This window comes from Canis lupus, chromosome 28 (genome assembly GCF_048164855.1).
Source record: "Canis lupus baileyi chromosome 28, mCanLup2.hap1, whole genome shotgun sequence".
Lineage (NCBI taxonomy): Eukaryota > Metazoa > Chordata > Mammalia > Carnivora > Canidae > Canis > Canis lupus.
This window is the reverse complement of record NC_132865.1, coordinates 19791717-19819522: the sequence shown is the minus strand read 5'-3', so window position 1 is coordinate 19819522 and position 27806 is coordinate 19791717. Positions and strand designations below refer to the sequence as shown.

General features: G+C 35.6%; 1 protein-coding gene across 32 annotated transcripts in view; it reads right to left on the bottom strand.

Annotated features, from left to right (window-relative positions):
- The window catches only part of STAU2 (staufen double-stranded RNA binding protein 2), a 296660-nt gene that overhangs the window by 125748 nt on the left and 143106 nt on the right, over positions 1-27806 (bottom strand). For all 32 annotated transcript variants that reach the window (XM_072804232.1, XM_072804224.1, XM_072804239.1 and 29 more), the window contains one exon: positions 20234-20294. In XM_072804232.1, the coding sequence (XP_072660333.1) occupies positions 20234-20294 (61 nt within the window). The remainder of the gene's footprint in view (positions 1-20233; positions 20295-27806) is intronic.

Below are 27806 nucleotides of genomic sequence, written 5' to 3'. Positions count from 1 at the left end.
GCCAAGCACACACAAAAAACTGTTATCCTACTCTTACCCATGACACAAAAGGGCAGGCTGGGAGGCTAAGCTTTTACCCAACAAACTAGAACAAGACTACTCAACACCCCCACGGTGGCAGTATTAGAAAAGGCCCAGGAGGGAGCTAGGACCCCACCTTATAGTATCAAAAGATGCCAATATTGAGAGGACAGAGATTTTAGAATAATCTAACCAAAATTTTAGAGCAGCCATGGGAAAATGGTTCAATTAAGCAATTACAAACATGCCTGAAACAACTGCAAAAACAGAAAGCAAATAGGAAGTTTCAGCAAAGAAATGGAAGATTAAAAAAAACAAATGGCAATTTGGAACTAAAATACAGAGTAATTGAAAAAAAAATCTTAGTGGATAGTTTTAACAGCAAAGTGGAGGGAACAGAAGATAGAATTAGTGAAGTGGAAGTTAAAAAGATAGACATTACCCAATATGAACAATAGAGGAAAAAAAAGAATGGAAAAAAAATGAATATCTAAAGAATCAGTGAGACCACAACAAAGGATCTAAAATCTATGCTACTGGTATTCCAGAAGGAAAGGAGAAAGAGGCTAGGCTGCAAAAGCACTGAAGAAATAATAGCTGAAAATGCCCCAAATTGTTAAGAGACATAAACCTCACAAATTCAAAATGCTGTGTGAACCCCAAGTGAGATAAACCTAAATAAACCCACAACATAACACATCATAATTAAACTCCCCAAAACAAAAGACAGAGAAAAAGAATCTTGAAAGCAGTCAAAAAAAAAAAAAAAAAGAGCAAAATTTAATCTTAGAGGAAAAACAATTCAAATGACAGTGGATTCTTATCCCAAACCATGGGCCTCAAAAGGAAATAGCACAGTATTTATTGTGCTATTCTATTGGGGGGGAGGGGGGGGAATAGAAATATTGTCAACACAAAATCCTACATCCAGCAAAAATATACTTTAGGAATGAAGGGGATAGTGAAACATTCTCAGATACAGGAAAACTAAGACAATTTTCACCATTAAATTCCTGCTAAAAGAATGGCTACATCAAATCCTCTAGTGGAAATGAAACAAAAAAAGAAGGAATCACAGAACATAAAGAATGAAGAAGAAATATGGTAAGCAAATAGTATGGGTAAATATACTAGAATTTCTTTCTCCTCTTGAGGTTTTTTTTTTTTTTGAATTATGTTTTCCAGACAAAGCAAAAAGTATACTACTATTTGATACGAGTTTAAATATATATACAGGAGAGGTGCCTGGCTGGGTACCTGGCAGGCTCAGACAGTAGAGCATGTGACTCTTGATCTTAGGGTCAAGCCCCATGTTGGGCATCAACATACATACATACATAAATGTATGTATGTATGTATATAAATACTTAAGATAATTATAAACAAGAAAGGTAAAGGGATACGGGTGCCTGGGTGGCTCCATGGTTGAGTGTCTGCCTTTGGCTCAGATTGTGATCCCAAGGTCCTGGGATTGAGTCCTACGTCAGTGAAATGAAATGAATAAATGTGAAATATGGTGGAAGTTCTTGGTCAAGTGTCATAGAAGATAAGAGGCTGAGGCTAGTGTGTGTAATGTTTTGAAGGTGATACAAGTTTGGTGATGTGTATACAATCATGCAAGAGGATGACAGTATGGGAGTGGAAGTAAAGGTCATTCTTTGGCTCTAAGAAGCTAAGGAAGTGATGTGCCAGGGCATTAGGTGGGTCATCCATGTAGATATTGAAGCTGTCAAGAAAGATGATGAAGATAGGGTGGGAGTAGGGGTGACACACAAGGGAAAGAGACCAGCTTTGCTAATGACAGCAATCAGTGGAGGAGAGTGTAATGCCAACAGCTGCCATGAGTCTCAAGGAGGGGGCAGTGATGGTCTGAAGTGGCCCTAGTCCCCTTGATGGTAGGAACTCAAGGTCAGCTCAAGGTTTCAGTGACAGGCAGAAAATGGGGTGAGCCTGCAAGAAGAGGTTTAAGATGGAAAGAGAGTTTTGCTTATACAGAATGGGGGCTCCAGGGAGCTCAGTGCCTCATCCACAAGTAATACATTGATTTTGTATCATTAATAACATTTTCACTAATTAAAGAGAAACAAATTCTCATTAAAGAAAAAATTTTAAATATACAAGAGTATAAAAATGATAGTAAAAATCATCAATAATCTGAAATGAAATGAAAGCTCATAAAAATTCTGGGCAACTCGGGAAACTTGAGTGAGCTCCCTTGGTTGGCAATATTCTGTGCATATTACAGATCATGGGTAGGGAGGATGATGCATCCTGACTTCCTGGGACAGTTTCTCCCTCTGCCTATGTCTCTGCCTCTCTCTGTGTGTCTCTCGTGGATGAATAAATAAAATCATTAAAAAAATAGAAAGGTGGGATCCCTGGGTGGCGCAGCGGTTTGGCGCCTGCCTTTAGCCCAGCGCACGATCCTGGAGACCCGGGATCGAATCCCACGTCGGACTTCCGGTGCATGGAGCCTGCTTCTCCCTCTGCCTGTGTCTCTGCCTCCCTCTCTCTCTGTGACTATCATAAATAAATAAAAATTACAAAAAAAAATTGAAAGGTAAAGGGATAAAAAAGGAGGTAAGATTTCTATACTTGAAAGGGTAAAATAACAGGGCATCCCTGGGTGGCTCAGCAGTTTAGCGCCTGCCTTCAGCCCAGGGCAGGATCCTGGAGCCCCGGGACTGGGTCCCACATTGAGCTCACTGCATGGAGCCTGCTTCTCCCTCTGCCTGTGACTCTGCCTCTCTGTGTGTCTCTCATGAATAAATAAATAAATAATCTTAAAAAAATTTTTTTAATGTAAAATAACAGTGTCTGTAAACTGACATTATAATATGTATATAAAGTAATACCTAAGGCAAAAAATTAAAAAGGCCATATAATGAGATACATTTAAAAACAGTCAAAATAGGGCAGCCTGGGTGGCTCAGCAATTTAGTGTCATCTTTGGCCCAGGGCGTGATCCTGGAGACCCGGGATTGGGTCCCACGTCAGGCTCCCTGCATGGAGCCTGCTTCTCTGCCTTTCTGTGTCTCTCATGAATAGATAAAATCTTTAAAACAAATTGTTATAAAAAAAAAAAAACAGTCAAAATAAAGTGGAATTATAAAGAGTGATCAAGTAACACAGTTACTAAGGAAAAAGAAACAAAAGAATAAACAGAAAAAATAAAATGGCAGACTTAAACCCTAACAAACCAATAATTACATTAAATATAAATGATCTAAATATATGAATTAAAAGGAGATTGGCAGAGTAGATTTAAAAATATGACCCAAACACATGCTGTCTAAAAGGAACTCACTTCAAGTATGATACAGGCAAGTTAAAAGTAAAAGGATAATGATAAAAGATATATTTTATAAATATTAATAAAAAGAGTAGGACATTCTATTTCCAAAAGATGACATGAGGAAATCTACTAACCCACCCCCATCAAACAACCATAACTGAAGAATATTAAAAAACAAAAACAAAACAAAAAAAAAAAAAAACTTTTTTAGGTTTCTGGAAATTGTTCTAAATGCATATAATAAATAAGACATTTTCTCATGTAATAAAGAATTTGGCTAGACTCTGTCCCCAGTTCTTAGGGGGTAGCCTCTAAATCCTTGGAATTTCCTGAGTGATAGGAGTGTCTTTATTTTTCATGGGGGGCCTCTTGGACCACATCAGAGTTTGTGCTAACAAAAGGATTCAAGATGGGTAATGGCCATGTCAGTAGGACCAACTATGTTATTAGATGATTAGAGCTCTGAATCAAATGATATCACCCCAATTTCTGAGAAGGGGAGAGTATTGGATACTGGTATCAATCAACTTCATGGTCAGTGAATGATTCAATCAGTTACCCCTATAAAATGAAAACTCATAAAAATTCTGGGCAACTCTGGAAACTTGAGTGAGCTCCCCTAGTTGGCAATACTCTGTGCATATTACACATCATGTGTAGGGAGGATGATGCATGCTGACTTCATGGGATAAGGACATTGGAAGCTTTGTGTTTAGGAGCTCCCAGATCTCACCTTATATATATGTCTCTTCTTTTGGCTGGTTCTGATTTGTATCCTTTTTGCTGTAACAATATTGTAATCTTAAGTATAGGACTTTCCTGGATTCTGTAATCATACTAGTCAATTATCAACTCTAAATAATCATGAAAAGCCTTGAATTTATAAACAGTTGGTCAAAAGTGAGAGTGGCCCTAGAACCCCCCCAATAGCAGCTGGTATCTGATGTGAAGGCAGTCTTATAGAGAACCATGCCCTTAACCTGTGATATTTAACCTAACTCCAGGTTTTGCATCAGAAGTCATTATACTGAGTCATTAGTCATTAATCAAGAAAATCTAACAAATCTCAGTAAGAACAAGAATCTGTGGCACTTGAGCCATGACCCATTTCCTCCCCCATGGGCAACCAGAAAGATGGTGTAAGGGCTTTCTTTCTCCTCAATCTCCTGTTAAGGAATACGGCATTTCGCCAAGAAGGGCAGACTACCAGAGTATCTCATTTCCCCCAGCTCCAAGCTGCAAAAGCTAAATTCCTCATATATATGGCCAAGAAGTCAAGCAATCGCTTCTTCCATCCAGCCATCACTCATACACTGAAGGCTCTACACAAGCACAGCAGGCTGAAAATACTTGGGCACTGATATCCCTCTCCTCAGCTTGCTCAGAGGAGGGAAGTTCAAGTCAGAAAAGGCAAGCCAAGAGGAATAGAGCCTACCTCCCCTGCCCAACACTGTGGTCTTAAAGCAGGAGTGTCACTCTCAGAGAAAGGACCACTGTCCCCATTGTAGAGCACTCTAGAGCACTGACTCAAATTATGCCCAGGGCATGACGTAGTCCATAAGAACAGAGCTATAAAGCTCTCCCAAAGGAAATGAATTTGAAACAAATTGTGGGGAAATTGAAGCCTAAGGGCTCTCCTGAAGACACTGGAGATTCTGGTGGTTAGCAATTCATAGTAGTCTGCTAACCTCATGAAAACAGCAGGAAGCTACATTGTAAACCTGCCAGTTTCCCAGAAAGACCCAGGGAAAGAGATAATCAAGAAAAGTGCTCTTGGGGACAAAACCTGAAATACTGGCTTCTGGAACTTCTGAAAAGGGATCCAAATTTGGATCAGACTGGCAGCAATTTATGTCCCAAGAAAACAATAGGACTATATGCCAACAACTAGTGGAATCCAGCAGCTGAGTGTTAAATCAGAGTGTTACTCTGTTGAGAAAACTCAACAGAGATCAGACAGAGAGCAAAATAGAATCCTACTAAATCCACTGTCATCCCATTTGACTATGTACATGCTGAAGACTGCTCCCTCTGAGAGGTGACATCAGAGGCTTCATACTGCAAGAAAAAAAGAATTCACAAAAACAGGCCAGCTTTTCATCTAAGAATAGGAACAAAACAAGGATTCCCATTTTTGACACCTCCGTTCAACAAGTGTTAGAAATTCTAACCAGAGCAATTAGGCAAGAAAAAGAAATAGAAAGCACTCATATTGTAAATGAAAATTATGTCTGTCCACAGATTATATGATCTTACATACAGAAAACGTGGAAGATTCCACAGATTATTAGAACTTATACATAAGCACAGCAAAGTAGCAGGACATGGTCAACACACAAAAATCAGCTGGATTTCTATACACTAACAATAAGCTATTTGAAAAGGATATTAAGAAAACAATCCACTTAAAAGCATCAAAAAGAATAAAATATTTGGAAATTCTCTTAACCAAGTAGGTGAAAATTTGTGTACTGGTAATTATAAAACACTGCTAAAAAGAATTAAAGAAGACACAATTAAATGAAAAGAGAACCCATGCTTGTGAATTATGAAACTTATTATTATTAAAATGTCCATACTGCTAAAACAACCTACAGGTTTGATACAATCCTTATGTAAATACCACTGGCATTTTTTACAGAAAAAAAAAAATCCTGAAATTCCTATGGAACTACAAAAGACCTAAGAATAGGCAAATCAATCTTAAGAAAGAAGAATTAAGTTGAAGGCACCACGTTTACTGATTTTGAAACATTACAAAACTAATGTAATCAAAACACTGGGGTACTGGCATAAAGAGACATACAGACCAACAAAACAGAATAGAAAGCCCAGAAATAAATCCACGCACATATGGTAAAGTGATCTTTGACAATGGTGTCAAGACTACACAATGGGGAAACAACAACCTCTCAACAAATGATGTTGGGCAAATTGGATATCCACAAGCAAAGAAATGAAATTGGACCATTGTACCATACACAAAAAATCAACTCAAAATGGATTAAAGATAAAACTCCTGAAAGAAAATGTAGGGTAAAGTTTCATCAACTTGGTCTAGGCAATGATTTCTGAGATATGATACCAAAAGCACAGACAAAAAATGCAAAAATAGACCGAGTGAGATTATAACAATCTAAAAATCTTCTGTAGAGAAAAGGAAACCATCAATGGAGTGAAAAGGCTACTTATGCAATGGGAGAAAATATCTGCAAACCATATATCTTAAACAGGATAATACTCAAAATATATAAATAACTCCCACAACTCAACAGCAAAAAGACTAATAATTTGGTTTAAAAACGTGCAAAGAAAGGATCTGAATAGACATTTCTCTAAAGAAGACATATAAATGGTCAACAGAGATATGAAAAGATGCCTGACAAAGAAATGCAAATTATAACTTTAATGAAGTGTCACCTCACCACTGGTAGGATGGCCATTACTTTAAAAAAAAAATTAAGTATTGATGAGGATGTGGAGAAATCTGAACCCTTGTACACTGTTAGTGGGTTGTAAAATAGTACAGCCATTATGAAGATACCTCAAAAAATTATAAAAAGAACTACTACATGAAACAGCAACCCCACTTGTGGGCATTTATCCAAAAGAACTGAAAACAAAATCTCAAAGCGATATTTGCACTCTCATGTTCACTGCACCTTTATCCACAAGAGCAAAAAAGCAGAAATAATCTAATGTTCATCAATGGATGAATGGATAAAGAAGAGTGGTATATACATATAGTATAACATTATCAGTCATAAAAAAGAAGGAAATATTGTCATATGTAATAACATGCATGAAACTTGAGAACATGCTAAGTGATATAACCAAGACACAGAAAGACAAATACTACATGATTCCACATATATGAAGTATCTAAAAGTAATCAAACTCACAGAAAACAGAAAGCAGAATGGTAACTGCCAAAGACTGGCAAAAGGGAAAATGGGGAGTTGCTGTTCAAGAAGTACAAAGTTTCAGTCATGCACAATGAAAAAGTTCTAGAGATTTGCTGTACAACATTATGCCTACAGTTAACAATACTATTCTGTGCATTTAAAAATTTGTTGAAAGGACAGATCGCATGGATAACACACTTTTAGTCACTATAAAAAAAGCAAATAACATTTTGTTTAAAAATAGTAAATGGGATGTGTGTGGGTAACTGGGTGATGGGCATTAAGAGGGGCACATGATGCAATGAGCACTGGGTGTTATATACAACTGATGAATAACTGAATTCTACATCTGAAATTAATGATACACTATATGTTAACTATTTAAATAAAATAAGATTTAAAAAATAGTAAATGTCCCATATACCAGTAATGACCAAGTGGAATTTGAAATTAAAAACACAATACCATTTGCATTAGCACCCAAAAAATGAAATTCTTAGGTATAAACCTAACAAGATATGTACAACATCTATATGAAGAAAACTATAAAACTCTGATGAACAAAATCAAAGAACTAAATAAATGGAGAGATATTCCATGTTCATGGATAAGAAGACTCAACACTGTCAGTGTATCAATTCTTCATGAAGTGCCCTATAGAATCAATGCTATCACAATCAAAATCCCAACAACATATTTATGAATACTGACAAACTGATTCTAAAGTTTGTATGGAGAGGCAAAAGCCCCCAGAATAGCCAACACAATATTGAAGGTGAAGAACAAAGTTGGAGGACTGACACTGCTCAATTTCAAGACAATGGAGTGACAGTGATCAAAATAATACAATACTGGTGAAAGAACAGAAAAATAAATCAAAGAAACAAAAGAGAGAGCTCATAAGTCTAGTCAATTCATCTTTGACAAAGGAAGAAAGGCAATACAATGGAGCAAAGATAGTGTCTTCAAAAATGGTGTCACAACTGGACATCCATGCACACAAAAATTAATCTATATACAGACCTTACACCTTTCACAAAACCAGTAGCCCCAAATGTAAAATGCAAAATTATAAAACTTCTAGAATATAGGAGAGAATTGAGATGATCTTAGGCATGGTAATGCCTTTGTAGTTATAACATTAAGACAAATCCGTAAAAAAAAACAATGGATAAGGTAGGCTTCATTAAAATTAAAAACCTCTGCTCTGGAAAAAAAAAAACAATAGAGAATAGTAAGAGAATAGTAGTAGAATAGTAAGAGAATTACAAGGCAGGTCACAGATGGACAAAGTATTTGCAAAATATATATTGAAGAAGGACTGTAATCCAAAATACACAAAGAACTCTAAAAACTCAACAACGAAAAATAACAAACAACTCAATTAAAAATGAGCCAAAGATCTTAATAGACACCTCACCAAAAAAGATACACAGATGGGGGGTGGGGGGAGAAGATATACATATGGTAAATACCATATAAAAAAATGTTCCACATCCTAGGAAATGCAAATAAATATAAAAAATGAGACTACTACCTATTAGAATGGCCAAAATCCGGAATACTGAGCACAGCCAAATGCTAATGTGGACAGAGTTACAGGAACTCCCATTCATTGCTGGTGGGATGCAAAATGGTATAGCCATTCTGGAAGATAGTACTCTTACTACACAACCCAGCAATTGTGCTTCATGGTATTTATTCAAAGGAGTTAAAAAAAATATGTCCACACAAAAACTTGCACACAGATGTTCACAGAAATGTGGAAGCAACCAAGATGTCCCTCTGTAGGTGAATGGATAAACTGTGATAAAACTCACAAAGGAATAGTATTCAGTATTAATAAGAAATGAGCTATCAAACCATGAAAGACATGGAAGTTTTTTAAGGTGCTCATTACTATGTGAAAGAAGCCTATCTTACTTATTTTTTTTTTAGAAGCCTATCTTAAAAGAATATGGATCTATGACTCTAAATGCAGGATACTCTGGAAAAGGAAAAAGTACAGACAATAAAAAGATCAGTGGTTGTCTCGGTTGGGGGAGAGAGAAAGAGATGAAAAGGCAGAACACAGAGGATTTTTAGAGCAGTAGAAAATTCTGTATGATATCATAATGATGGATATATACTATTAGACATCTGTCCAAACATATAAAACATACAACACCAAGAATGAACTATGGACTTTGAGTGATTGTGATGTGTCAATACAGGTTCATCCTTTGTGACAAATGAACCATTCTGGTGAGTGACGGTGACAACAGGGAAGGTTGTGCTTGTGTGGGAATGGAGGATATATAGGAAATCTCTGTACCTTCCTCTCAATTTTGTTGTAAATCTCAAGCTTTTAAAAAATCTTTCTTAAAAAATAGCAAATTAAAAAAAAAAGTCTGACATTTTGTATTAGCACAAAGTGTAACAGAGAAAAGACAAAAGTACAGTGGTAAAGGTACTAGACTGAAGCCTCACTGAGTTTGAACTGCAGCAGCAGATAGGCTCTTTACCTTGCTTTCTTGACCTGTAAAATGAATTAGACTAGAGGAACTTGAAAATCTCTTTCAGCTCTAAAAGCCTATGAATCATCTTAACACAAACCAGAAAGCTTGGAATAAAACAATACACTTGAATAACATCACCCAAAAAGCCTGTTGAGTGTTTTTAAAAATGGACTATTACTAAAGTTTTTTAAGTCTTAAGAAAAATCATGTAATGCAGATGGCTGTTCCATTGTTAAAATAAACATTTCACATGCTTTCTCAGCCATTTTAGTGTTTTTACATGATCCACCCAAATATCAAACTGGTATCTGAAACAATAGTTTGGACATTTTCCATGTTATGAAACATCCTAAATGTTTTCTAAAAAAGATTCTGGTACATGATATACAAAACATTCTTTAAAGAAAATGCATACTTAACTTTAGTGGAATTTCTTAGAAAAAGCATTATTCAGTTTTTCTTAATTATCAGCAAATGACATATATGAAAACGAATATGTTGTGTAGTGGCAAAGGTGGACCTTAGAAGATACAGGTTCAAGTCTTTACTACCTCTAACTAACTTACTGTCCCTCAAGCAAATTAAAAAAAAAAATCACCCAAGCCTCAATTATCCTGTTTGTAAAATGAGAGGTTGGACATTCTCCAAATGTTTCACACTTCAGACTGCTCGTATTGTTTTTCTTCTATGCATACCATATCTCAAGGATCTGCCTTTCAGACAGACTGCATTTATTTAGGAATAATAAATCATCTTCTTGTTTCTCCTACCAAAGACTGCCAATCTGAGATTCAGAACAACTTGACACAGGAATTCAGAGATATATTTCTAATTCAAAGCAATAAATCTACTAAGAATGAATGCAATATTCCTGTTAGGTTGCTAAAATACCATTAACGACACCTATTATTATATTGAGTACAGGGATCCCTGGGTGGCGCAGCAGTTTGGCGCCTGCCTTTGGCCCAGGGCGCGATCCTGGAGACCCGGGATCGAATCCCACATCAGGCTCCCGGTGCATGGAGCCTGCTGCTCCCTCTGCCTATGTCTCTGCCTCTCTCTCTCTCTCTGTGACTATCATAAATAAATAAAAATTAAAAAAATTAAAAAAATTATATTGAGTACAGTAACACCAAGCTGAATAGCACAGGTCTAAATGATATCTAAGATAATCAATACAGTAGGGAAAAAAGTAAAAACACTACTTTTTTCATTTGTTCAAATGAAACTACAATGTCAAATACTGTGCTCTCATGATTTACTTCTTAAATCAAAACAACTGGTCTCCCCCCACCCCCCAGAAGATTACACTTATTTTTTAAATTTTCCCTCCTTTTCCCTTGGGGAGGGGTGGTTAACCATGCTTATCTTTTAGATTGATTAGCTTTCCAAGAAGCAGTTTCAACTTAAAAAAATTTTTTTGCAATCACCAATAATACCAAAAATTGTACAGTGCAGTCCATAAACACTTTCTGAATAAATGAAAGAATAAATGCTACATGCATCATATGCAGAAGTTTTAGGGAGATTGTCACCACTGCCTTACTAAATCTTAAACTTAACAGCCCTCAAGCATACAGTTGCCTATTGCTTCCTTTTTAGTGTTTTTAGTCAATGTTTTAGGTACTCTCACTCCTCTCATTTCTTATGTCAAGGGATTTTTATCTTTTCAATTACATGTACTCTGTGTAGTATGTACAGAAAGGTCATGGACTGAGCACTTCTCAATTCATACTTATTTTAAATAAACTTAGTTTTCAATTGATTCATGTTATAAAACAAGAAAGACTCAATGATTAAAACTAGTGAAGAGTCAGATGAACAGAAGAGAGTAGAAAGTCCAGAAGAAAACCAAATACAGAATCTTAGTATATGATAATAGTAAAGTTTCAATGTAGTGGGGATTAAGTTGAAGTTATACTTGCAGTATGACTTGCATATTTAAAAACAAAAAATCCAGATGAATTCTGGATGATAAAAACAAAATTCCAGATGAATCGCATATTTAAAAACAACAACAAAAAAAAGAAACTATAAAAGTTCCAGAAGATAATGTAATAGTATTTTTTATAATCTTACAGTGGGGAAGGCATTATTAACTAAGCTAAGATTACAAATGCTATACAAGGCTATAAAAGAAAGACCATTCAAATATACTAAAAAAGAAAACCAAACTTTAAAAGATTTTACCATAAACAAAGAGAACTTGAAAAATATTGGCAAGTCATATTAATAAAGGCACATACACATACAGTCATCAAATAAGAAAGAATAAAAGACCAACAGTCTAACTTTAAAATGAGCACTAGTTATGACTACATCACTGACATAAATATAGAAATGGCTTATAAGTACACAAAAATATAATCTCATTAATCTCATTCACAATAGGAGAAATGCAAAATAAAACTACACTGAGTACCATATTTCAACCATCAGATTGGCAGAGATCCAGAAGTTTGACAGCACATTGTGCTTCTAAAGCTGAGGGGAAACAGGAAATCTCATATACCAGCGGTCGGAATGTAAATTGTTAAATCTCTACTGAGTATAATCTGGCTACATCTATCAAAATTATACGTGTTCATATTCCTTGACTCAGTAATTCTACTTGTAGGAATTTACCAACAAATATACCAACACACATGTAAAATGATATATGAATGAGGGTTCTCACAACGGGATAATTTACAATAGAAAAAGAATGTAAACAACCTAAACGTCTATCAGTTAGACACTAATTAAATAACAATAAAGACCTATGCAAATCAACATGAGAAGCTCTTCAGGACATATTGTTAAGTGAAAAGAGAAAATTGTACAACAGTATGTCTGGGATGCCAGAGGATAAAAAAAATATATACTTGAATTTGCTTTTATATGCATAAAAATATACTGGAATAGTACAAAAGAAACTAACCAAACATAAGTTAACTTGCTTGGGAAACAGTAAAAATTGTGCTAATGAGAACAAAAGTAGGGGGAGATTTTTCACTTTTTTTGCATTATTTATTTTTACCCATTGAAAAAACTAAAAAGAAAAAAGAAAAATAAGATTAATGATATAGTCGAATTGGAACTAAAACTAAATTCATCATCAAAAATGAAATCAAAGGTAAAAAAGATTTTTTAAATGTCAACTTCTAGCAGTGTGGAGAACTAGAGGGGCCCTCAGTCCTCCCTGAGCACCCTATAATACACAAATTCTACTCCCAAGTGTGTTCCCCAAAAATCTTAGACATGTGCACCAGGAGTCAGGTTCAAAAATGTTCACAGTTATACTGTGTATAATAACAAAATCCTGAAAATAACTCAAATATGGATCAATACACACATAATGGATAAAACACTATATGTAACAAATTAATCTTAAATTACAGTAAGTGGGAGAAAAAAGTTTTAGAAGATACACATTTTCTTTCTAAATCTTAGGATGTCATCTTTCCAAAGTTTAAAAAAAAACAAAACTAAACAAATATTGTTAAGGACTCATACTTATTTGCTGAAACTATGGAATGAAGGATGAGGGAACTACATATAAAATCCAGAGAGAGGGGCAGCCTGGGCGCCTCAGTGGTTTAGCACCGCTACGGTCCAGGGCATGATCCTGGAGACCTGGGGTCGAATCCCACATTGGGCTCCCTGCATGGAGCCTGCTTCTCCCTCTGCCTGTGTCTCTACCTCTCTGTCTCTCTGTTTCTCATGAATAAATAAATAAAATCTTAAAAAAAAAAAATTCAGATAGAGTGGTTGCCTTTGCAGTGGAGAGGCATGGGAGGCCAAGGGATATGAAAGAGGAAAATGTGTAAGTAAGGATATCAGTAATGTTCTGATTATTAAATTGACTGGTAGTTTCATGAACGTTTATTGTATTATTATCTTTATCACTTAAATGTGTGAGATACTTTGTACCAAGTTGTTTTTTTTTTTTTTCATTAAAGGTGTTAAAACAAGTTTAACATTTCTTGGCAAACTTTAATATACTGCACTGGATCTATAAAACTCCATCTTTCTAGACAAGCTGATGAATAATTATGAGCATTAACCTGATTTTCTCCTGCTTATTGTAGAGTTTTTTTTTTATAACAGAGAAAATCAATTAAGCAGTTATTAATACTTCAAATTTCAATCTCTGGGAGACTTTCACCTGTGTGGCATTATATGCTTTCTTCCAGTTCTGAAAATGATAGTTTTAGACACCTTTTGATCCCCATAGAGCTCTGAAAAGAGCATGTATTTTAGATTTCCAGAACACATTTCTAAAATTAAAATTTCGCTCAGACTATTTTCTCTTCTTTAAAAAAAAAAAAGTCAGAGGGGCACCTGCCTGAGTTGGTCAAGCATCTGACTCAATTTTGGCTCAGGTCATGACCTCAGAGTCCTGGGATTGAGCCTCACATTGAGCTCCACACTCTACAAGCCTTACACAGAGTTGGCTTAAGATTCCCTCTCTCCCTCTTCCCCTTCCCACTGCTTGCTCTCTCTCACTAAAATAAATAAATAAATATTAAAATAAAAAATAAAGTCATAATAAAAGTTTCCCCAAGTAGACTTCAATATATAGATAACTGCTGCCCAGCTTTTTAGTATATGCCATGTGTTTAAATTCAGCCAGACGATATAACTCAGGCCAAAGTTTGTGACTGTTTTGTTTTGTTTTTTTTAAGATTCATTCATTTATTTGAGAGAAAGAGAGAAGGGGGGGGGGGGAAGGAGGGAGGGAGAGAAAGAAGCCTCAAGCAGACTCCCTGATGAGCACAGAGCCTGGCATAGGGCTAGATCCTAGGACCTGAGATCATGACCTCAGCTAAGGTGAAATGCACCTGAGGTACCCAGGTGCCCTGTGAGTGTTTTAAACATGCCTTTTTTTTTCCTGATTGTAAAACCATTATATGTTTATTATGGAAAAAATTTCTCTATTTTTCCATATCTTCTAGTTAAGCTTTAGAAAGAAATGTGCCTTTCTAAATAAGAGCTTTGTATTTTTATCACTTCAGAAAGTCCATGATAATTCACAATCCTACCAGCAGGATCTGAATGCCTGCTGCCCTAACATTTGGATTTATCATTCTTAAACCCTTGCCAATTTTTATGGATCAGAAATTATGGAACAGTTATTTTAATCTGCACTTTCTTGATTACTGAGCAATTTTTCATGATTTAATGTCTGTTCTTTTTAAATGTCTCAAGTCCTCTAGCCATTTTTCTATTGGGATGTTTACCTTTTAATTTATAATTATTAACCTATAGGCGTCCTTTGTGTTTATAAATACTATTGCTATATAAGCTGAAGTTTATGCTGTTTATGATTTGCCTTTTTATTTTCTTATGTTGTTTCATGAATTCGTTTTTGGCTTTTATGTGCTTACATCCATCTGTTTTTTTTATCTTCAAGCTTTTATCCTTTGCTCTTATATTTAAAAAAGAGTCTCATACCCCAATCAATAAATGTATCTTTAAATTGCTCAGATGGCTTTCCTTTTAAAAAACCATGTATCTGAATTTTTTTTGCTCTAAAAATCTGAGTCAAACAAGTTTTTAAATTCATGAAAATTTAAATTTAACCTTTCCTGAGAATATTTCAGAAAAACATATTATCTATGTTAATCTGATTAAAGATTTATATTCTAGTTTCAGTTTTCCATAAATGAATGGGCCTTAAACTACAAACTCAACTTCTATGACTACAACAGAAGCAAGCTTAATGCTCCTTTCATCCCATCTCCCTAGATTCAACTGACAAGACCAGAGAATCCCAGTTCAAGTAATAAAAAGGCTTCTCACCACTCAGGCAAGTTCAGTGCAGCCACCAATGAAAGGGGACAGAATATCTTTCTGGAACATTTGGATCTTCCTTTACTTGCTCAGGGGAGGAATAGCATTTTCACCTGCAGTCTCAGCAAATACAGGAGTACTGGCATTGAGGATGTGTAGGTCTTGGTGCCCCCAATTGCTCCATTAAATAGCCCTCTATTTATGGGATTTGACTTTGTTCAAAGACAATCAACCAGGGCACAAAAACCTAATAATCTTTTAGAAGTAGACAGCTACAAGTCAGCTACACTCTTAGATTTCCAATATAGTATTTATGTCTAAATAATTAACTTGATCACTTAGTTTAATATTTAAATACAGCTGGCTCCAACTAATTTAATTGTCTCATTACAAAGTGGTTTTGTTATGGGAGGCACAAAAGTAAATTGTTCAGGGAACTCTCCCAAAACACTTAAAAAATCTATTAATCTGCTATCTTAAAATTAAAAGTACAACCCTCACCTGCATTCATACCAAAAAAGCAGGGGTTCTAAATACAATATACAGCATGTGGAAAACAAGACTACAATCTACCATAAGTCATGTCACTGGGATGGTTTGGCCTCCTGGTTTCAAGATGTATAGAGTTTAACAATATATGGATATGACACAAAAGTGACAAAAAATTTGGCAAGTCAACTATGATACTGAAAAGGTCAATATGAATTCTATTCTATCCCAAAAGTATTTGTCCTGGGTCATCTCTAATGAACCTAGAAGAAGCCAGCATATTTCACAGGGGCTAAATAAAACTTTTTAAAAGGTTAACGGAAAAATATTTATGTGAAAAATGCCTCCAAATATTCTTTTAGTGGGTGGATTCAGCACATACCAGTGAATACCTTTGAGCTTAGTCCAATTTTGAATTAAGCTACAGTTCACCTTTAAGAAACAATGAACCTGTTTTTAAGTAAAACCCTGTATTAATAAGAAACATGGAATGTGAATACAAAATAAAAGATATTATCAACGGCACTGTATCTAAATATTTTACAAAGTTTTCCATGAGCCGTCAGTAGATCTTTAAAATGCATGATCTTTCAAAAAACTTGTTAGTCATTCATCTGTAAAAATCTAGCTTTTTATGTGTATGCCAAGCATAAAATTGCCCCATGCTAAATTTAACACAAACCTCACATCACAGAATGATGTGTTCTTGCACTTCAACATGACTATGACAGTGATTCAAAGGATAAAAACACACTTAGAACAGTCAGTCTACCTTTTGCTGCAATTCAGTACAATGAAGAAAGCCTGAGAAGCATGCAAAAATTAGGTCCATATTTTAAATCTGCAGGCAATCAAGCCAGGAGCCAGGCTATGCAATCACAATCACTTGCAAAACCATTTAAACCATTTTTTAGTTGTAATTGTTAGCAGTTTCTTATGACTGTAATCTTTAAAAAAATATCTTCCACTTCAAAAATTAAATGCACATGTACATTAACTTTTTTTGTCTACTTGGAGTTAGGTGCTAGCTATTCCAAGTTAAAATTTTCTTTCTTCTTTCCAGTTCTGCATTCCCTGCTTTTAATTTTTGTATACTATGGTTCCAAGTTAATTTCATAATATTTATCCAAATAATGGTTAGCTAACTACAATTTGTAAAGATATACAGTTTAATAAACAATGTAGAGAGTCACTTTATGATAACATTGTTTTTGGGGAGCCTAGGTGGCTCAGTTGGTTAAGTGTCTGCCTTTGGCTCAGGTCATGATCCCAGGATCCTGGGATCCAGGCCCACGTTAGGTTTTCTGCTCTGTGGAGAGTCTGCTTTTCCCTCTCCCCCTGTCCCTCCCCCGACTTGTGTGTTAAGAGTTCTCTCTCTCTAATAAAATCTTTAAAAAGAAAAAAAAATTGTTTTTTACAAAGTAGTATGTTATCTTTTCCGATATTCAAGGATGGTTAATCATTTTACAAATGCTAGATAATTAAAGATACTCAGCATTATAAACTGGTATGCATAACTCTTAACAGAGCACACTGAATCATAAGATACGAAATGAGTTGCTCAAGGTCAGAAAACATGCCAGCCAGGTGGCCTGCAGTGGCAACCTTAAATTCTTGTCCCTCACATGTGCCATCCCAAGAGAGATCTACTCCAACTTCTGTCTGCAAAACTCTTAACCTAGGCATTCTTCATGGGACAGAAACCTCTTAGGACAGGATTTCAAACTTAAGGAATTAAGTAGAAAAGAATTTAACATAAATGTTACCCTAATAAACAAATTTAATTTTCAGGTAATGGACTCATCACCTGAATGGTCAACTTCTAAGAAACTAACTTTTTGCCAATGTTGTATTTAAGTGGCTGGGCGATGACTCCGGAGGCCACTGTGGCACCACTAGAGAGGACTAGCCATCAGGGAGTAAAACAGTTACAGTTCAGAGTAGGGCTGCCGTCATCCTCTGTGGTAACCTGAGGCAGAGACCACTCAGTGTTCACAGGGAAGAACACAGGTATTGGCTTTCTCACCTCTCAGTTTGGAAGGGGTAAGGGATCATATCCTTCTTTCAAATTCTCAATTTGAACTACTGGAGACTGAAGGAAGTTCTAAAGTGTTAACAGTTTGGTTGTTTTAAGCTGGTCCCAAATAGCTTTATCACTTTTAACATTATGTTTAAAGCAATTCTTTCATGCATTCTTACACATTTCTGATCACTGAAACGCACTGGGCTCTTTATACTGTCTCTTCCCCTATTCGCAAATAAGTTCCTAAATCACTTAGCAAGCTTAAAAAAAAAAAAAATAAAAGTTTAGAGGCAAACTACTACTGTTAAAAGACAGAGTTTGCAGGTAATCTATAATGTGATTTCATGGTAAGACTATCAAGTTAATAACTACCTGACTTCCATGTTCAAAAGCACAATGTTTATATTCTTTGAAAAAATACCTAGTGCCAAAAGTAACTATTCAAATATAAACTATATGTACATTGGCCACCTGGTACATTTAAAAACATCTGACAGATTAAAAGTATATAAGAATGGGAGGCACCTGGGTGGCATACTTATGTTGAGCATCCAACTCTTGGTTTTAGCTCAGGTCTGATCTCAGGGTCATGAGATCAAGCCCCGCGTTAGGCTCCATGCTCAGTGGGGAGTCTGCTTGAGATTCTCTCTCCCTCTCTCTCTGCCCCTCCCCCAATACTTTCTCTAAAAAAAATACATCTTAAAAAAAATTTTTTTAAGTGTAAAAATGGAATTTTTGATAAGCCTACATAGAATTATACAATTTTCATTTGAAAAGGGAGGGAGAAGGCACAGAAGAAAATCAATATTCATCATGTACTTACTAGGAAACAGGTACCATGCTTAGTATTTTACAAAAAACTAAAATCAATTCAATGCTTCTTATATTTCCTTACCAAGTAATTATAAACCTATCTATTCAAACATCAAAGGAATTAAACATAAACTCTCTGAGAATCCTGACTTGATTCCATTTTTTTCTTTGGGCCATGTACTAAATTAAACCTATCACATTCATCATTCTTATATATATAGACCAAAGGCTCAGAGTCCTATTAAATTATCCCAGAATGTAACTCATGAATACTATTACCTCACTGAAATATTCAAGAGGCTACTTTTGATGATCCAAGAATTCAATTCTCATAAGTATGCTCTGATAGAAGTTTGTTACTACTTTCATTAAACATCAAGAGATGAGCTGTTAATATTGAAAAATACTCTTCATTATAACCATTTACATACTTAAGCTTAGTCAGCTTCCAAAGGTTATAAGGAAGAGAAATAGAGTTAGAAATGAGATAAATTTGGCTTCACTGAGGACTTTGTTTCATAGGGTCTGCACTGGCTGGCTATTTTGTTTTACTGATATACAGTACATTGGTCATGTCAGGGAAAACAGATGCTTTTTGAGAAAGGTAGAAGGAAGTTAAAAAAAAAGATGCCTGTGCTTCCAACGCATAACAGCTTGATCACTAACCTTTGAGAAAAGAGATAAACTGAAGGGATTTTCAAGTGTCATTCTTACATTTCTCAAATTTCCATTAATTGATTCTAAGAACTCAGCACAATGTGAAAAATGCTTATTACTATGTTAAATGAAAACAACACAGTATAAACTTTCATCTATATTATAGTTATATAAAAATGTGTATCTAAAAAGAACTGAAAGTTATTTTTTTTAATTTAAATCCAATTAATTAACATATAGTGTATTATTAGTTTCAGAGGTAGAGTTTAGTCATTCATCAGTCTTATATAACACCCAATGCTCATTACATCACGTGCCCTCCTTAATGTCCATCACCTAGTTACCCCAGCCCCCACCTCCCTCTACTCCAGCAACCCTTAGTTTGTTTCCTATGATTAAGAGTCTTTTATGGTTTGTCTCCCTCTCTGATTTCATCTTGAAACAGTTGATTTTAGAGTACAATGGGTTTATAGATAATTGCTTTAATTTTGATTCTTTTGTAATATAACAATGTTGCAATAAGAACAGCTTTATAAAATTATATCCTCACCATGTAGAGTAAATGGTACTCTGCAATGACTAAACCATGCTAAGAATAGGAGTGTTTGTGTTTTCTGTCAGCTCCAGGAAACCATGACTTCCTTGTCTGCCCCACAACATCTCAGGCCCAAATAGATCTAATAAATATCCAAAGCCAGTCTAATCACTCAACTAGTGACGAACACCAAGTGTAGTTATCAGGAAAGTAAAAACTTACTGTTATTTGTTGGTTCAGGAAACCCAGCCTTTGGACCACTCCATCCTTTGTTTTCCCCTGTCTGAAAGATTAAGTCAATTGTTTAAATCCAGAGAAACAGATTAATTAAAAAAGAAGTTAACTAATCAATTAATAAGCAAAGGCAAAAGTCACTCACATGATTATTCTGATTATTCTTTCCCTCTCTAACCTCAGAACCATAAATACAAAAGTAACTAATAGGAACAGTATCATTTCTTCCTTTTCTACATGCAAATCTATTCTTATGTCTCTTTCTGCTTTCATGGGTTTATCTAAATTTACAATCTAAGTAATCAATAAAGCCCCATATTCAGTACATTATATACAACATAGGCTCTATCTAGATGGTTAAAAAGTAAACAATTCTTACTCAAACGCTAAACAATAATAATCACCACAAACACTAAAGTGACTCAAAGGGCTTAATTTGACTTCTGAAGTCAAATTAATAATAGAAATATTACTGGGTCTGTTCTGTAAAAGTTCTGTGTCAAGGGTCATGAAATACTGCTCACAACAAATTGAAAACTAAGCTCAAGATTTAAGTAAAACTTGTGATATCCTGACTTTTGTCAGATGATTTGACCTCTATTGGTTATAAAAATATTCAGAGAAACCAATATATTTTGAAGTACTAAGTATTAGTACTTTAACTAATTTTAGTTAAATTAATAAATGACCTTAACTGGTTATATTCTCTTTGTATGGAGCTGGTATTATTGATACAAGGTACACCAGGGGGGAAAAAGACATATTTCCTATCATAATCAGCACTTTATATTTACATTATCAGATGTCAATGTTCAAATGGATAAATTAACTCTATAGATATAAATACAAAATACAGTCCTAGCAAATAGTGTACCACCGTGAAAGGATAGAGGAGGAGGAAATGCTCGTCAATGCAGACAGAGATGTCAATGGAAGACCTGGGAAGACCCCACTTACACATTCTCTGTGAAGATGAGATCACAGAATGAGAGGAAAGCTGACTGAGGGAGGTTAGAAGGTTGAGGGAAGTATAGTAAGGAATAAGTCACATTAGGGAGATGAAGAGTGGGCAGATTAGAAGAATGCAGAGTCTCAGGCAAGTGAGGGTTTAGCTGAAGTTGATAATAAATTCAGCATTTCATTCTTCCCTTCATTCTACTTATAACCAGGGTTAAATATTAGACTATATGCTCTATGTCTAGTTTTTCACCTTCAACTGAATCCCAAGCCTCTCTGATTTCCACCTCAATACGCTAATAAAACTTTTTTTAGGGTTTCTGCTTAAACATGACAGAGTAAACAGAAAGAGTAATCTCTCCCCCACCCCACCAAACCTCTCTAAATTGATAATCCAGTAATCCATAAACTCTCTCTCCCTCTCTTCTGCCCACCGACCCTCATACAGAATATGAAGGTACTCAACAGCAGAAGCAATAAGCCTATCAAAGGCTAGAACCAGAAAAGCAGATAAACAAGTTGGAACTGACCTAGCAGATGTGAGTAGGCTGAAACTAGTCTCAAGGGTGAGAAGCCAACAAAGACCTTACAGAAAAGTAAACTGATTTGTGTCCCCAGAACCCCAAAAAGCCTCAGGAATTAGAAGCACACTTTGTACTTCTAAAGATGAATCCTGGAAGGACCTGAAAACAGAAATATTATCTGAAAGTCTTTCAAAGTGCTACGAAATTTTCAGGTCACCTCTGTGACCCCAAAAATGACAGCTTTCATAAGAAGTGGGTTTTTTTTTTCGTTATGTTACTAGGTCAGCTTTATTTCTGATGATAACCACTAGTCCTTTGGTGCCAACAGAATGAATAAAAGGCACAAACGAGCTGGGTAATACTGACTTGTGTCAAAACAATCAGTTTGCAGCAATCATTCCATTCTCCCTAAGATTACAGCATGCATGTGTCTCCTCTGCTCACCACACTCCACACCTGGACCTCCTTTCCCAGCCTGAAACATAATGCCCATTCTTCAAGTACCAGTTCAAAATCTACTGCTTCCATAAAGTGTTCAACCTCCCCTCTCAACCCAATGATACTCTCTCTCTCTTCTGAATTCCACTCTCAGATGTTTCCAATGTTTCTTGCACCAACTATAACTTTTTGCCTGCATTGTAATTATTAATCTAAGCATTGCTTTCCACTAATCCAGTTTCAATATTTTGCAAGAAGGACAGTGTCTTCTTTCCTTTATGTCCAGCATGGCAGGTGTTCCAACAATTATAGAAAAGAACACGTTAGTGTGTGAAGGAGAACATATTACACAGTGCACTGTCGGAAGGACTCACACCCTAAAGGAACTAAGGGACAGGAAGACATGAAGATAAAGGGAAAAGTACATTTTGAGGCTGAAGGTAGGACAAATAAATAATAATAGAAATATCCTTTTGAAGACAACTCTATATACCATATTGACCACATTGCCTGCATGCCTTTTCCCCAAACTCTCCAACCTTCTTCGGAAAGGCTAAAACAGAGAGCCTTTGAACAACACTAGGCACAGCTGTGGGTGGGATGCTCGACCACAGTGTAAATGAGATGGAAGTCCAAACTTATCCTGGAAGATAAGACATCCAATGCTCTTCCTCATTTTGGACTCAGAAGACAATAGCCAGGCTTCTGACCCACAAGGAATGGAAAAGACAACAACAAAGGGAAAAGAATAAACCTTCCAAAAAAGGTTAAGATTTTTTAAAGTTCTCAGAAACATAAAAGAAATATTATACCCATTAAACAAGAAAAAGGGGCTATAAAAAGGAATATTCTGAGAATGAGGAAGAGCTCTGGGAAGTCAATAATATAATAACCAAAGTAAATAATTTCAAAAAAGGACTGGAAGACACAGTTAAAGAAATCTCCTAGAAAATAGTAAGTAGAGAAGGAAAGAGAAAGGAAGGCAGGCAAGCAGGCTGGCTCATAAAATGATCTATAAGACTAGGAGGAAAAAAAAAAAAAAAAAAAAGACTAGGAGGTATCCTAGAAAGAAACTATAGCAAAAATGGAAGGAAAGAAATTTTCAAAGGAATAATATAAGGAATTTCTCACTTTTAAAGTAGATGAATTTCTGGATTAAAATCCAAATGCCCAACATAATTTACCAAAGAATACACACATCAAGTTAATCATTCACAGATTTCAGAACCCCTAAGAAAAGGAAAAAAAAATCAGAAAAGCATCAAAAGGGGCAAAAACATAAAAGTTTATATATATATATAGGCTGAAGAATCAGTAAGCTTTGGAGTTTCAAAAGGGAGGTAGAAAACATTGGAGGAGTACCTTCAAAATTCTGTAAAAAAGTTATTTCCAATTTAGAATTGGATCTTAGAAAGGCCATCAATTAAGTGTGTGGGAAATATAAAGATATTTCAGACCTATAAGATCTCAAAAATATATTTACTCACCAAGTATCTTCTACAGGCAAGCTACTAAAATATGTGTTCCATCTAAACAAGGAAGTAAATTAAGAATAAGGGAAACCTTCCAGAAAATAGGCAACTCAACAAGAGAAGCAAAAGAAATTTTCAAAATAATGGCTAAGAAAAGAACCATAATAATAGCTCTGCAGCAGACCCATCAAACAATTAACCCAAATTAGGAAAGGAAGATAAAAAGCTTCAAGAAAGATTTTAAAAAGAAACTAAAAAAATTGTATGATGGGTTTGCTTATAAGAGAGCTTGAGGGAAAAAAAAAGAGCTAGAGGATAAATTAGAAAGATGTAGGGAAGTGTACATGTGGAGTATGTATATGAGAGTTAAGTTTTCATTTTTCATAGCAAGAACTCAGACAATATCTAAAAATGAAAAATATAGGGGCGCCTGAGTGGCTCAGTCAGTTAAGCATTTGCCATTAGCTCAGGTCATGATCCAGGGGTCCTGGGATTAGCTCAGGTCATGATCCAGGAGTCCACTCCTCCTGCTTGTGCATTGTCTCTCTCAAATAAATAAATAAAATCTCTTTAAAAAAAATAAATGCAAAATCTAGAAATAGCAATATGAGCAACAGAAAAATAATATAATGAACAGCTGAAGCAAGTGACAAATGATTGTCTCTGGAAAAAGGAAGCAGAAATGGCCAGTAGCAGGGCATTTTTTTAATAAATCTTGAGCCCTTATACAATTAATCGTGATAAATCCTGACTTTTTATACATATATCATCAGTATTATTTTGATCAATATAATAATCAAATCTAAAAAAGAATGAAACCATGCCAGTTATGTCTTGTTATAGAACAAACTCCACAATATAAGTGAAACGCCAACATATAAATGGGAAAGAAAATCAAGATGTAAGAACAGTATATTTTAAATGGGTGGAAAGAATGTTTCACTTTTTCTTAGAATGTAGAAATGTGTCAATGAGAAAGCACCAGAGAAAACGTCTCTTGAATCCATTCAAGATCTGAGATTGTAAAACAAACATGAAAAATGAATTCTAGAGAGTGACAAACCCCTCCAAGGAGAGGTAGGGCTCACAAAGTGTTTCAACATTGGCAGAACAAGTAAGGAAGAGATGAATGTTATAAATGCAGGTGAGAAGAAAGTAGATGAAATGCTAATAAATTCTATGGGGTGCCTGGGTGGCTCGATCAGTTAAGCATCTGCCTTTGATAGCTCTGCAATAGACTTGGCTTGGGTCATGATCTCAGGGTCCTGGGATCGAGCCATGTGTTAGGCTCCTTGATTAGTGGTGAGTCGTCTTCTCCCTCTCTTTCTCCCCCCTCTCATGTTCTCTCTCTCTCTCTCCAATAAATAAAATCTTTTTTAAAAATGCCAATAAATTCTAAAAGATTGAGTGTGGGCTAGCACAACAGTTCAGAAAAACTAGGATCTCCAGGCAGAATCTCTTTTCCATGGGCCTCTCCTGAGTACTCAGGAGAACAATCAACCAGAGGTACAACTGGAAACCACAGAGAGCCTCAATTGGTAGAGAAGATATGCAGCTGGCAAATATTTGCCACTGAGAGGAAAGGATAGAACTTTTGTACACTTCTCTAGACTTTTCTCTCATACAAAGCAAAAAGCTCAAGACACTAGAGAAAAGAGAGAAACAAATCCTAACCCCCTCTGAAGTACAGAGATTCTTTTCTTCCAGAGGCTGAGGCAAAAAAGACTCATTGTTTCTAGAAAAGGAGTAAAACCAAAAGCTACCTACCCCTGGGGGAAAACAGGGGTACAAAACACTCTTGAAAGCAAGGCCCTACACCAATATAAAGTAGAAGTCTAAACATGCTGACAAGGGGGCAGGAAACTCTCTTGTACCCAAGAGCAACCACAGATCCAAAGTCAAGTTTAACTACCATGGGGAAGGAGGCAGATAAAAACCTACATCTGAAACTCAGGCACAGAGAGACTACTTGAGAATGAGGCTGGGCAAGAAAATCAAGAACTACATCCCCACATGCACCACACTCTTATGATCAAGTAATAAGCACAAGAGCTGACTACAGAGCATATAGATATCCCTTACCCCTTGCCACAGTAAAGGGGGGACTGCTGAAACCTGAGGACAGAGCAGAAACACAGGGAAAAATCCTTCCCAAACCTCACCCCACATAAAACACAGATAATAGCACACCACTACTGAATGAATCAGAAGTCAGCAGTGACGGTAGTAACAACAAAACTCAAAATGAGCTCAACTACTGACAAGATTGATGCCACCCTCCACACTAAGTCTGAAAGAAGAGACATGCCTATTACTCAACATAAATACTATTTAACAGCCTCCACGAATTCTCAATAAACAATGTCCAACACTTATTCAAAAATTATGAGACACTCCAAATTGCAAGAATTGTCAGAGGATAAAGAAGTCAACAAAACAGGACCCAGAGATGACCAGATGTTAGGATTACAAGAAACAAATTTTACAATACCTATGATTAGCAGGTTAGAAGATTTAATGTAAAAGACAGATAACATGTATAAATATATGGGAAATCTCAGCAGAAAATAACAGAAACTATAGAACAAAAGCAAATGGAAATCCTGGAGGAGAGTCACAGATGAAAATTAATGCTGATGTCATTATTAATGGATAGGTACAGATGAAGAAATAATCACTAAAACTGCAGATAACTCAAACTGAGGCACAGAAAAAAAATTAAAAAATTAAAAACAAAAACTACTGGAGCTAAAAAAAAAACAATACCAATGGTCTAACAAATAAGTAACTAGAAACTCTGTAAAAGAGAGGAAACAAAGAATAAGAAATATCTGAAGAAATAATAGCAGAGAATTTGACAAAGTAACCAAATTATAACAAAACACAGATACCATGCTCAGTAACCACTAAGCAGGAAAATACAAAAGGGGGAAAAAGGCTGACTACAGAGCATACAGATGTCCCTTACCCCTTGGCACAGTAAAGGAGGGACTTTAAGTCCCTCCAAAAGAGGAGAAAGGGAGGAAGGAAAGAGGAAGGACAAGGAAGAGGCAGAAGGATAAAGGGAAAAAAAATCATATTTAGACATATCGTAGTCAAACTGCTGAGAATTAATGAAGGAAAATTCTGACCACCTTCAAAGGGGAAAAAAATTTTATGAAGAGGAAAGAGTAGGTAAGAATTACAGCAGATGTCTCATCAAAAACTACATAGGTCAAAAGACAATGGAACAAGATATTTTAAAATATAGTAGTGCTCCTTATCCACAGTGGGGACACTAACAAAAAAAGAAGCAGATAGACGATCAGAATGGATACAGGACTGAAAAGAAGAAATCAAAAAGAAAATTAGAATATATCTTAAAATGAATGAAAATAGAACTCAAATTGTCAAAATCTGTAGAACAGAGCTAAACCAGTGCTTAATGAGAAGTATAGAGCATTAAATCTTATATTAGAAAAGAAGGAAGTTCTCAGATCCATAGTCTTAGCTTCAAGTTTACAAAACCAGAAAAAAGAAAATTAAACCCAAAGTCAGCGAAAGAAGGATAAAATAAAGAGCAGAAATTAATAAAATGGAAAACAGAAAAATAGAGAAAAGTAATTAAACAAAAACCTGGTTGTTTAAAAGAGATAAAAAAATTAATAAACTCCTAGCCAAGTTGATCAGGAGAAAAAGAAAACAAATTACCAACAGCAGGAATGAGAGAGGGAATATCACTACAGATGCTGTAGCCATTAGAAGGATAACAAGGGGGGTGGGCGGGGGTGCACCTGAGTAGCTCAGTTGGTTAAGCATCTGCTTTCATTCAGGTCATGATCCCAGACTCCTGGGATCGAGTCCCATATCAGGCTCCTTGTTCAGAGTGGAGTCTGCTCCTCCCTCGCTCTTGGCCCCTCCCCCACCTTGTGCTTATTTTCTCTCACTCTTTCTCTCAAGTAAACAAATATTTTTTAAAAAAGTAAAAAGAAGGATAACAAGGAAATGCTGTGAACAATTCTATACCAAGAATTTAACAACTTAGAAGAAATGGACAAATTCCTTCAAGGATTTAAACTGCCAAAGTTCACTCAGAAGTAGATAGCCTGAGTAGCCCTATATCTATTTTTTAAAATTCAATTTATAGTTAAAACCTTCCCAGTCTTCCCCAGATGGCTCCACTGGCAAATT